General features: G+C 41.1%; 1 protein-coding gene across 5 annotated transcripts in view; it reads right to left on the bottom strand.

Moving 5' to 3' along the window:
• The window catches only part of TENM2 (teneurin transmembrane protein 2), a 1,060,479-nt gene that overhangs the window by 328,428 nt on the left and 719,358 nt on the right, over positions 1 to 12,693 (bottom strand). For all 5 annotated transcript variants that reach the window (XM_010592330.3, XM_010592333.3, XM_003404644.4 and 2 more), the window contains one exon: positions 5,946 to 6,180. In XM_010592330.3, the coding sequence (XP_010590632.1) occupies positions 5,946 to 6,180 (235 nt within the window). The remainder of the gene's footprint in view (positions 1 to 5,945; positions 6,181 to 12,693) is intronic.

Here is a 12,693-nt window from a genome sequence, read left to right as displayed (position 1 = left end):
CTGCCCCATAGAATTTCCAAGGAGCACCTGGCGGATTTGAACTGCTGACCTCTCGGTTAGCAGCCATAGCAATTAAGCCCTAAGCCACCAGGGTTTCCAGTCATGTAGAAGAGTTGTTAAATTCACCATAATTTCTGGAGAGATATTTTTTAGCTGAGAGGAATGGATATATCCAACATGCTTTTATTTGTAAGTAGATAACTTTTCTGTCACATGTACTATTTTAGAATCAAAATAAGTTTGCCAATACAGCTACACTTAATTCTCTTGTTGTATCATAGATTTAACATGTCCAAAATGGAACTTTTATTTTCTGCCATCAAATCTGTTCCTTCGTCGGTAAATGGCATCACTATCTACCCAGCCTTCTACGTTAGAAAATTGGTTGTCATACTGACAATTTTTAACCCTCATCTTCACATTCTAAACCAGATGCCTTTGAGTCAGTTCTGGCTCATGGAGACCCCACGTGTGTCAGAGCAGAACTGTGCTTCATTCAGTTTTCAATGGCTGGTTTTTTTGGAGGAGATCACTAAGCTTTCTTCCAGGGTGTCTCTGGGTGGACTTGAACCTCCAACCTTTTGGTTAGCAGCCAAGCACATCACCCAGGGATTCCCTCTCCACATCCTAAAACCCACAAAAGCCAAACCTGTTGCCATGAAGTCGATTTTGACTTACAGTGACCCTATAGGACAGAGCAGAACTGCCCCATGGGGTTTCCAGGGAGCACCTGGTGGATTCAAACTTCTGACCTTTTGGCTAGCAAATGAGCTCTTAACCACTACGCCACCAGGGCTCCCTCTACATCCTAACAATCATTAATTCTTGTTGATTCTACCTTCAAAATATACCTCATAGCTATGCACGGTCAGTACAGCCACCCTATTCAAAGCTACGACATGTTTCCTCTCAACTACTCCAATAGGTTCTAAGCTGGAACCTTTAGTCTTGCTATACCTTCCACCCCACCCACCAATCCATTCACTACTTGGCAGCTGTCCTAATTAAAAACAAAACAAAACTATATCTTATTATTTTACCCCTCAGCTTAAAATGCTTCAATGAATTTTCCATGTTCTTGGGGTACAATCCAAAATCTTGAAAACAGCCCAAAGCTTGGCCTTGCCTACCTTCCTAGCTTAGTGTTCCTTTCCCCCAGCAGGTCAATGTTTTTGCCACCAGACGCACTCTTTAAGCTGATTAACAGCTACTCATCCTTTGGTCTCAGTTTAAATGTGAATTTGTCATGGGCCTGCCTTCTCTGTGATACCTCACATGGCACTCACGGCATTTGCTGTTATACAGCATTTGTATAATCACTGTTCCTCATCTATCTACAACCAGCTTAGAATCTCTGTAAGGGCAGGACTTCGTTTTTCTTCTTCACTGCTGAATTCTCAGTGCCTGGTGCCTGGTAGGTTCTCATAGACATATGTTGAATGAATAACGGATGCCATTTTCTTTTTTTTTTTTTCAACTTGCAAACTTCTTTGTAGCTTGATGATCTCAATAACTAAAATTACAGCTACTGGTATTTCAGGGCAAAAGTAAACTCAGAGGGAAGTTTTGTCCTGCTTAGGGATTCTCTTTCGTGACCTGCTGCCTGCATAGATGTGGAGAGAGAAGCTTACTTCAGCAAAATGAACAAAGGAAGGAAAGTTAGGTTCTGTCAGAGAGTTACTTTCTACTGTTTTAGATAAGAGAAGCTGACTTCAGAAACTCCCAAAGCAGCAGCCGGCCAGGAAGATTCTTGACCTTGTCGCTCTCAGCAGATGAAGGACTAGATAGGTGATGTCAACCAAGAAGAATTGCAAGTGGACTTTGTTCCAAGACCTTCTGTGGATAGGCTGTGAGGAAGGTGGCTGGTAGAGTACTTTTGTTATACATTAATTTGGGAAAAACAGTACAGACTGCATGCACTTATCTCCTCTGCCCTATGCTTGGTTTTTCTTGGATTAAAGCATGGTGTATACATGAATTGAATGCTTTAGGTATTAGAAATTTATATGCACTATTCTTTTAGATGGCTAACATTAATGTGGAACTTTCCCTGTATGGTTTTTTGTCAGGTGTTAAATTCCAAATCTGTAGAGTCCTATTTTCTGGCTATGCCTCCCTAATCAGCATTTTCAATTCTACTTGTCATAGGAAAAAAAAAAAAAAAAAATGGGAAAAGCACAGTCTAGTGAAGACCTAACATGCCTCATTAAGATTGATGGGAACAACAAAGAGCAACGCAGAGAGTCAAGAGCCCTGCTGCCCACCAATCTAAAGAAACATGTTGGAATTGGCTTAGAGTTTCTGGGGGTGGCAGAATGCCTGCTCATCACCTTCCAGAGTTATGGAATTCTTCCATCATACCCAGAAGTTTGTATTAATGAGAGTAGTTGTGGTGAAACTGTAAATTTCCACTGCATTTTCAAAATGGTTGACTAGATCATGATCAATCTCCAGAATGTCTTCCCTTCAATGGTTCTCTCTCCTGGATGTGATTAACCAATTCTCATTTGATATTACAGACAGGAATCCTAACATGGCATCATGCCCCTAAAAAGAAGGGCTCCCATATTTACACTTTACTTTTGGGTAGGAGAATGACTCCAAAAACTCACACTATTTCAGCATTTGAATGAGTGAATATGTTCAGTTCTGGCTCATGGCAACCCCGAGTGTTTCAGAGTAGAACTGCACTCCATATGGTTTTCAATGGCTGTGATCTTATGGAAATAGGTCACCAGGCCTTTCTGCCATGGTGCAGCTGGGTGAATCTGAACTGCCAACCTTTCAGTTAGTAGCTGAGTGCAAACTGTTCACGGCAACCAGGGTCCTCAGTTGCCAATACCATATGAAAAAAACAAAACAATGCAGAATGGAAAAAAAATGCTATAATCTTTGACTTTATTCCACTTATTCACTAGGTAAACTCCCATTCGCCCTTCAAAACCCAGCTCAAGCATCCTCTCAGTTGTGAAACTTTTTCTGACCATCCTGGAAGAGTTAATTCCTTCTTCCACTTTGCAATCACTATAACTTTTACACCTTCATTATTATATATATTGTGTTTATGTGACTATTTCCTTTTCTAATTGGACAAGTTTTAAGGGCAGGAGACATGTATTAATCACTATCTCCCCAGTATCTAACATAGTGCTTGGCATATACTAGGAACTCAGTAAATATTAGATAATTAGAGACTTAATGGATAACATTTAAAAGAGAAAATTAAAGCTCAACAATTCTACCGACTACTGTTGAAGTTTTCCAAAATGACCAGTTGTACATTCAAGTTCTATGTACTCAGTTCCATGGATGGAGTTTCAAATGTCTGCTGACTTCTGTGCCCTGTGCTTGATCTTTTCTAATAGCCCCATCCCAAAGGTCTGTATACTCCCTAATCCTTGGCTTATCTCACTTGTTTTTTTCCTTCCGATAGGCTTTAAGGTTTTAGAAAGCCTATCTGACCCCCAAGTTTTATCCTTAACTTTCCACTTCCAAAACCATCATTCAGAAGACCTAATCCTTGGAGAAATGCCAGACAGCCAAGGGATCCATGGAAGGACTCTACAGATCAGAAAGTAAGTTCTGGGAGAGCTTTCTTCAGGAAAACAGAAATGTGATCTGCTTGGTTTTGTTGGACCTCTCTACCAAACTCTTGTCAAGGAGAGAGTTTGTTGGAAATGATTGTTCAATAAATAAATCTTCTGGAAAACCAATTGATTATGTATGAAGCTGGAATTTAGGAGCTATATTTATGTGGTGTGCATGTTCTTATCGCCAAGGGAGGCTCCTTGTGAGGAGCAGACACTCTTGATGGATTTTGCCACGTAAATGTAATAACTAAGTCAATAAATGTAGCTTTCTGTTGTGAGTTCATCACCCATCAGACATCTCACTACCTTATGTTTTGGACAGGAATCACTGAAGTTCCATCAAATGTGGTTCATAATTTACCATCTCCCTGAAGCCCTAGACCTATTGCAAGTTATTTTGCTGCTCTATACCTGGTTTCTCCACCTTTAAAATAGTGATAATAATAGTTCCTTTCTACCTCACTGGTTTGCTTTCAGGCTTGACTGAGATAAAGCAGGTAAAAAACTGATGCTTGGCATATACAAAGTACACAATAAAAACTGGTTGGTAATGGTGATGTTGGTCCTCCTCTTTCCATCTCTTCTGTTTTCTATGACAACGACTCTTACGCTTCCCCTTCATCTCTTCTTCTACCATCACCACCTCCTCCTTCTCCGTCTAGTCCACTTCTTGTAAACTTTATACTCAGTAACTATTTTTCAAACAATAGCTTGTTACTGTAAAAATATGCTGACTAACACCTGACAAACTCTATGGAAGTTCATAAATATGGGGAGTAAAAAGACAGGAAATCTTATCCAGCCTTTAAGATCACCATGAACTGCAACAATACCCTTGTCATTCCTGAATCAAGCCTGGTGGACCAGTCAGCTTTTAGCCAGGAAACCTTTCAGCAAGGCTGTTTACCAGTGGGTTACTATATCAGTACGGATTATTAAATATGTATAATATATGCACATATATTCTGACTGACTTCACATATTTTAAGATTTAGAGATTTAGATTGGAGGAAGAGTTAAAAATAACCTGTAACTGTCAGAAAACAAAATTTATTAAAATTTGGAATTATTTTAGTGACAATGGTATATTAATGTTTGAGGTGTTATAAAAAAGGAGACTTGGTGGCTCTTTGGTTAAGGTATCAGCTGCTAACCAAAAGGTTGGCAGTTCAAATCCACCAGCCACTCCTGTGGAAACCCTATGGGGGCAGCTCTACTCTGCCCTACAGGGCCACTATGAATCGGAATTGACTCGATGGCAATGGGTTTGGTTTTAAAAAATACAGATAAGAAACAACACCAAATGCTATGGCTTTCAAAATTGTTTGCAGAGATGTACGTGCAGGAAATTCACTGGAAATTTACTAGAAAGATTACAGATTATTTCTATCTTTCCTCAAACCTAAGTTGTTAAAGTTTAAAAACTATTTGAGAACTTTTAAAGGGTCGATATGAATCAGCTCCTCTGTCTGTTTAGTCACCATGGTGCTTGTGAACAAAGAAAAAATAGCAATTGGAGCATATACCATGAAAACGTCTGGGGATGGAGCAACAAGGCCACTTTCAATATCTGGCCCACCCACACACAGCCTTCCCTGTCAATTACACTCCAGCTAGCCACGCTATGACTGATGGTCCCGCCCTTCAGGTCATTATGGTGCGCGTGGTTTTGGAAGACAAGAAGCGAAGGTGAAAAAAAGGACAGAAGCAAAGGCTAAACAAAACAAACCCAGACCTGGAGATCCACTTCAAGGTCTTTCCTTCTAACATAAGTGCTGCACCTCTTTTCTTGTTTGTTTTTGTACATTATTGTTTGGCCCACAGGCATCAAGCTGTTAGTGTGTACAGGAGGGATTAAAGTGAGACTGCATGTTGGATGAAATATAAATTAAAACTATACTTCTGTCAGTCTGGAACCAGGGATTGTTTCTCAAGGTCTCCCCAAACACTTAATTTCAAATGAGTCTTCATTTATTACTTCAAGAAAGGCCAAATGCATAATTTATTAGCCGCTTTCAGTCAATATACCCTTATAAGCATGTTTCCCATGAGCCTTTGAGTAAAAATATGTTATGCTAATTCTATTAGTTGGGTACACAAAAGCTGTCTAAGAGAGTAAACAAGCTTTAAAAGGAGACACATGTGAACAAAGAAATACCTATCAACTTGCTGTCCAGGGTCAAATTACCCAGGGAACAACAAGGAGGTTGGTAAAGCTTGTGGCATTATTTATGCCAAGACTGTCTCCCCCACTAGAACTCTAAGTCACGCAGGGCCTATGTGTAGGTGACTCTGGCATAGGATGATGGGCACGTGTCCATGATGGAAATTTACTAGAAAGACCCGGGGACTTACCGGGTCTCCAGTGGCACGTTGCTATTTAGCACCCAGCTGTCCTGAAGCTGAACAGACTCCGGAGTGGTTGCCAGGTCGTTGGGCGCGGGAGCCGGGGCGTGGATCTGACTCCTCCGATTGGTCAGAGAATTCCTGTTGAGGGAGTTGGCCGAGGAGTGGTGATGAGACAACGTGTGGTTGTGAGGAGGTGGGAGAGGAGGCCTCAGAGTCGACTGGCTGTGGTGGTTTGGAGGACCTGGAAAAAGAAACAGCCGTCAGGGTCTTTGGGTCACAATCTCAGGTTTGCATTTTGCAAACCTGCAGAGCAGAGTTGAGAGCTAAAGTCTCTCTGTTGACAATTGCTGGAAGCTGCAAACTAGAGAGACAGGTAAGACAGCATAAAGCATCCCAGAGTGAGTTACAGATACATAATATATTTTAATGTTCATTTATCTGTAGGCATCAAATGAAGAATGATGAGAAACTAAGTAAAACCAGGCTGTTGGAGGTAACCAGTGGAATTATCAGATACATGTTAATAAGGCAATGAAAGTAAGATGATGTCCGAGAGGCACCACTGTTACATGTCCCTAGTCCATTTCCCGGTAAACCAGTACACTGCACACATTTTTCAAACATACTTAATCTTGCTACAGGTAGTAAGAATATGGTATATTGTAAGTCAGTGGTTGTTGTTGTTAGCTGCCATTGAGTTAGCCCCCCACTCATGGCAACACCTTGTACAACAGAATCGGACGGCTGTTATCCACAGGGTTTTCATGGGCTGCTTTTCCACAAGTAAATGAGGTGCACTGGCCGGGAATGGAGCCCGAGTCTACCGCACGGAAGGTGAAAATTCTACCCCTGAACCACCAATGCCCACTTGAGTCAGGGGGAACAAATTTAAATACTTGTAGGAACCAGGCAGGAAAGTGAAGTGGGCCATTTGTGGACTGAGGTAGAACGGAGAGTGTGGGGAGCAGCCACCACTGACTCCAGGCACCTGTGGTCATATGTGAATGAGGGAGGGTCAAGGCAGCCATATATTCTGGTTCTTCTAGGAAAGCTGAAAACCTGGAGCTTTATTTAAAAATTTCCTGAGTTTTTAAATGTAGACAGTTATCTCCAATTAAAACATACACATGTGTATGTGGGTGTATACATACATATTTAATTTTTAAGTTATCATTTATTTAAATTTCCAACAAGATGCACCTGTGAGCCCACTCAGATCGGCAGGCTTCTAACTTCTCCTCTGAGAGACGAACCCCGAGGATTCAGTCTCTGGAGGAGGTTGTTTTCAAACCATGACCCTTATTCCAAATTGCATCCTGTTTTCTAATACAGGAATCCTCTCTCCTGGCAGGGAAATACTCACAAAGGAAAACTATACCTTTGCAAATATCCCCTTGTAAAAATCACCATAGATGGCAACGCCACACAGGGTTTTCCTAGCAACCGATTCAAAGTCTGCGACGTGAAATAGTTCCAGCGTACTGAAAATGAAAGTAGGTCCCTAGCTCTGTGAGTCTATAATTTGGTATTAATGGCTGACGAAACATGACTTTTAATTTGTGTCCTTTGAGAAAGTTTTTTGAAGCCTCCAGTCAGGGTTGGCAGCTCACCAGGTAACTGCTGTGCCTTGTCATTTTGGCCCCTGCCAACTTTTCAAAGCCTCAGCCCCTGCTGTCACGGCTTTAAGATGTTGGCTCAAGTCATTTAAACAACCAATTCGACACAAATTTCAACTACTTGTCTCCGTATGTGGCCGAGCTACATCTCCAAAAGGTGTAATCTACGTTCTAGGGTTCCCACGAAGCCCGCAGAAATGTTCCCAGGGAAAGACAACGTGTCAAGAAGATGCTAGGTTTGGAGAGAGCATCGTGACCAATAAAAACAAGAAGGAAAAACAGGAACGAAACTGGTTTCTCAAAGTTGGCATCTCCGAGCTGAATTACTTGGGAGATCTTTTGTTGTTGTTGTTGGATGTTTAGAAAAAGACAACTAAAACAAACCCCAGGGGGAAGTGGCACTGTAGTGTTGTAAAAATTTTAAATCTCGTCCTCCAAGTGAACTCGTAATTCGTCTTTGACATTATGCATCAGTGACATTTTAAATATATCTTTGGGGGGAGTTTCATAGCTGTAGCAGGCTATTATATTTTCTGGCATTGTTGTCTGCCTAGTAATGTATTATTACTTAGTTATTTTGCATTTGTCTGTCTTGTATTCGTGGAAAGAGGTGGTGGAAGAGGTGAAATGATGTAATAATGAGCCTTTAGAGATGCCATCCAAGCCCCTCACACATGGCTAATGAATTTTCATGCCTTTCATTCCCCCTCTTTTAACTCCTATCCAAGTGATGTCATTGTTCCCCATTATTCAGGTAATTATCAGAATTGCCTCGGGAAGATGAGGTGAATCAGTGTAGTGAGAGCCCACCCTCCCCAGCTCCAAGCTCTAACTTCCCATCTTCCTCCACCCACACCCCCAGCTCTCTAGACCACACATTTTCCCAAAGTACAAAGAAGCCATGTGTTGGACTGAATTCCCTAATTGAGATACCACAAGCCTCCTGTTTCTTGTCAGTTCACTCTGAGCTAAGGCTTCCTTGCCTACTCCAGCTTGGGTGGCCTGCTTTGTCTGTCTGTGTTACGTGTGGGCAGAATTCCTACAGATACCTTTGTGCTCATGATATTCTGAGGCTGATGTTGAGAAGGGAATGGAAGGGCTGACTTGGAGGCTGTGGTCAAGTGCACTGTAGGTTTTCCAGTAAAATGGAAGGGAGGTCAAGATCTTTTCTTCCTTTTTTCCCAAAAGAGAAGGCCTAAAGATTCATGAAGGCTTCTGGGTGGCACAGTTTGCATTCAGCTACCAATTGAAGTGGGCAGTTTGAACCCACCCAGTGGATCCGTGGCAGAAAAGGCCTGGTGATCTGCCTCTCTAAAGATTACAGCAAAGAAAACCCTATGGAGAAGTTCTACTCTGTCACACATGGTGTTGGGGGCCAACTTGACAGCAGCTAACAACAGAGCTTCATGGGGGAAAAAGAAGATGAAAGAATACTTAATTCTCCATTCACCTTGACCTCCTATAAGTAACATGCTATTTCTCTGCAAATAAATCAAATTATCAGAAACAATAACAAAAATTAGAGAGGGTCCCCAGTATTGGAAGATGTTCTTCTCATTACCTTTGCTCATTTCCATGGTGACATTATTCTATTTGATCATTTATCTATCTATCCAACGGTCATATTTTAAAACGATATGTAGAAGATACACAGAAAGGATGAGTACCATACACAGTGGTAAATACTACCACTTGGATCTATACCGAGTGCTGCGGGGGCACCTATGAGGGACATTTAGCCAGAGGTGGGAAGATAAACCTAAAAAACTGGGGTCAAGGATTGGGTCTGCCTCTTCTTAATAGTGGGAACCTGGGCAGGCTACCTCATTTCTTTAATTCTCGGCTTACTCATCTGCCAAATGGTGAAAACAGCAGTCACTACCCACTATGGTTGCTGCAAAAGTCAAAAGGGAACGATGGATGTGAATAACTAAACATACTCCCTGATGCCTGGCAAGTTTCCAAAAACCCTGTGCATAGAACATTGCTCGGTTCTCCTGAGGACAAAAGCATCTGCAAGACATAACTGCAGCTCTCAGGAGCCCAGATTTGAGTAGAGGAGATAAGCCTAGTCTTCCTCTATCTAGGACAGAAGTCACTACCTGGAAGCCCCCCAAGCCAAAAGCAGCATGCAGTGCATTTGGGTAGACCTTCATCAGTACTTCCTAAAGTAAGATGCAAAAGTAAACAGTACCAAAAATTGAAGTCAAAATTCTATACAGTGTTCCAGATTTCTGGTTTCTCTTGAGAAAACAAAATCCTAAGTTTGTACTCCCTCAAGGCAACAACTGGAAAGAGCTGAATGCTGTTGGGTTCGGCTTCTATAGGTCGCCACCACCTCTAACACTCCGTGTGATCTTAATCTGGCTGATTGCTTGCATTTATGCTCCCATTTGGTAGGCGTTTGGGTTTTTGACTCCTAGTTTATCCTGAGAGGATACTGGTGGTTCAGTGGTAGAATTCTTGCCTTCCACGCAGGAGACCCAGGTTCTATTCCTGGCCAATGAAATGCATGCACAGCTACCACCTGTCTGTCCGTGGAGGCTTGCATGTTGTTATGATGCTGAACAGGTTTCAGGGGAGCTTTCAGACTAAAAAGGATGAGGAAGAAAGTCCCGGTGACCTACGTCAGAAAACCAGCCAATGAGAACTCTACGGATCAAAATGGTCCGATTTGCAGTGAATCATGGGGACAGCCCATGACTGGGCAGCATTGTTAGCTGCACCACTAGCAGCTAACAATGACAACAAATAACAAGTTTAACCTAAGATACCCCAATAATTTGCACGTTGGGTAACGTACCTCTAATGTGACATCTCTATGATTACTAATGATCACAAGCACGTTTCGCATTTATCAGTTTTCATTAAAGTCATCCAGTGTACCGCTGGACGTGAAGGTTTTCTGTTTTGAAAATGCCAGCAATGGCCTACAACATGTCTCACTGCTTTCCAAGAGGCCAAAATACATGAAAAGCCTTTCTCCATGATAACTGATGTCTTCAATTTGTGGTGAAACAGAAATGAATAACTCAGCTTGATGAAGGAAGCCTAAGGTCCATTTTAAGTTCCACACATTTATTGTGCTTAATTAATGTGCGTATTATTAATGGTTCTTCTACTACATAAATATAAAATAACATAATAATGCAATTTAGCCATGAAAAACTATGTAACACAAGTGGTTACATGGTATTGACCTAATAAGTATGCTATTAGCAAGCAAAAGTCAACTGTCATTAAAATCGTAATGCTGACTTATTATATTGCACCTGGTTTACCTGAAGTCGAGAACTTGGAATTTATTTTTAGGACTGTGCAGTTTTTAGTCTTAGGAAGAAGGAAATGCTTTAGTAGGTCTTTACTAAAAACTAGGGAAGGAAAGGTAAGGCTCCAAGAAGGGATAATAAATTTATAAAGATAGTGCCTTTTTTATATTTAAAACTTAAATGCTTGAACAAAGGCTACTGTGTGTCCATAGAACGTCCTATGCTTTTGTAGTTTTAGACCTGCTATGGGATAGTTGAAAACCCTGGTGGCGTAGTGGTTAAGTGCTAAGGCTGCTAACCAAAAGGTCGGCAGTTCGAATCTGCCAGGTGCTCCTTGGAAACTCTATGGGGAAGTTCTACTCTGTCCTGTAGGGTCACTATGAGTCGTAATCGACTCGATGGCAGTGGGTTTTTGGTTTGGTGGGATAGTTGGTGCCAGAATTTTATTTTTTTCTTAAATCTTAACAGACCTGCCATTCATATATTCTGTTCTTCCTAAATGCCAGTTGGTTGACAGCACTGTCTTAAGAAAAATAAAGCAATTCCTCTTTGTTGGAAGTTAGATATGGAGGCTGCAAAACCTGGGAGTATTGATTCCTGTGTTGACTAGACTGGAGTTACTCAATGGTGTATGCAAACAACAAATGCCCACATTTTAAATAACATGTAATGGAAGAATTTTCACTGGGGCTAAGGAAGTAAGTTGTTAATAATTGACTATTGTCATGGTATTCTTCCTAAATAAACAGCCAGGGAAGGCATTTAGGCTGGGTTTACTCTTGCCAAAGGTAGGGGTGGGAGGGCAGGGACAAACTAAGACAGTCTTGTCTTGCTTTATAGTATACGCCAATTTTTCCTGATGATTAAAAATAATGATAAATGTAGGAAACAAAATATAAAGTAGGGGCCTGCCTAACTGCCTATAAATCACTCATTCCGGGAAAATGGCATGCCAACTGTTGCTCTTTAAAAATTTCAGCCCCCTCAGACATTGAGATAATAAAGTAATCACAAACTCACTGCTTTCTTCTATTGAACTACCTCTATGGAACAAGTTACATCTTGGTAGCAATTTAAAGATGCTAGAAATGGGGATGACATTGGCAGCCTCTACTTGATGAAAACTGGTATCAGGATATCCAGTTGAAATTTGACCTTGAAATGAGAGCCAGAGGGAATCAGGGGGTGAGGACCTTCAAGAACAATAATTGCCTCTGGTTAGAACTAAGGAGGATGGAATTTATTGCAGAGGACCAAGCTGGTTGTCTGGTTTCAATCCCTGCTTGTCCATTTACTAGCCATGTGACAACCAGAAAACTACATTTTGTTTCTTAGTTTGTTTCTTCATTTGTAAATAGGGATAATAATTTTACTTTTTTCATATGGTTAGTAACAGAATCAAACGAGAATATAGTTGTAAAAAGCCTAGCACAATCCTTGTATACAGTAAGCTATTAATAAATACTATTATAATTATTATATGCTCTTATTTGTTATCCCAAAACCCACTGCCATCGAGTCAATTCCGACTCATAGCGACCCTATAGGACAGAGTAGAGCTGCCCGATAAGAGTTTACAAGGAGCGCCTGGTGGATTCAAACTGTCAACCTCTTGGTTAGCAGCCGTAGCACTTAACCGCTATGCCATCAGGGTTTCCTTATTGTTATAATCAATATATTTATTATATTAATCACAGTATTATGGATTGAATTTTGTTCCCCCACAATACGTGGTGAAATCCTGACCCCTGATCCTTTAAATGTGATCTTGTTTGAAAATAGGTGTTTTCTTGAGTTATGTTAATAAAGTTATACCAGAGTAGGGTGGGTCCTAAACCAAATCGCTTATGAGTTATAAAAAGAGCAGAA

This window comes from Loxodonta africana, chromosome 2, assembly GCF_030014295.1.
Source record: "Loxodonta africana isolate mLoxAfr1 chromosome 2, mLoxAfr1.hap2, whole genome shotgun sequence".
In the NCBI taxonomy this organism is placed as follows: Eukaryota; Metazoa; Chordata; class Mammalia; order Proboscidea; family Elephantidae; genus Loxodonta; species Loxodonta africana.
This window is presented reverse-complemented; position numbering and strand designations above follow the sequence as displayed.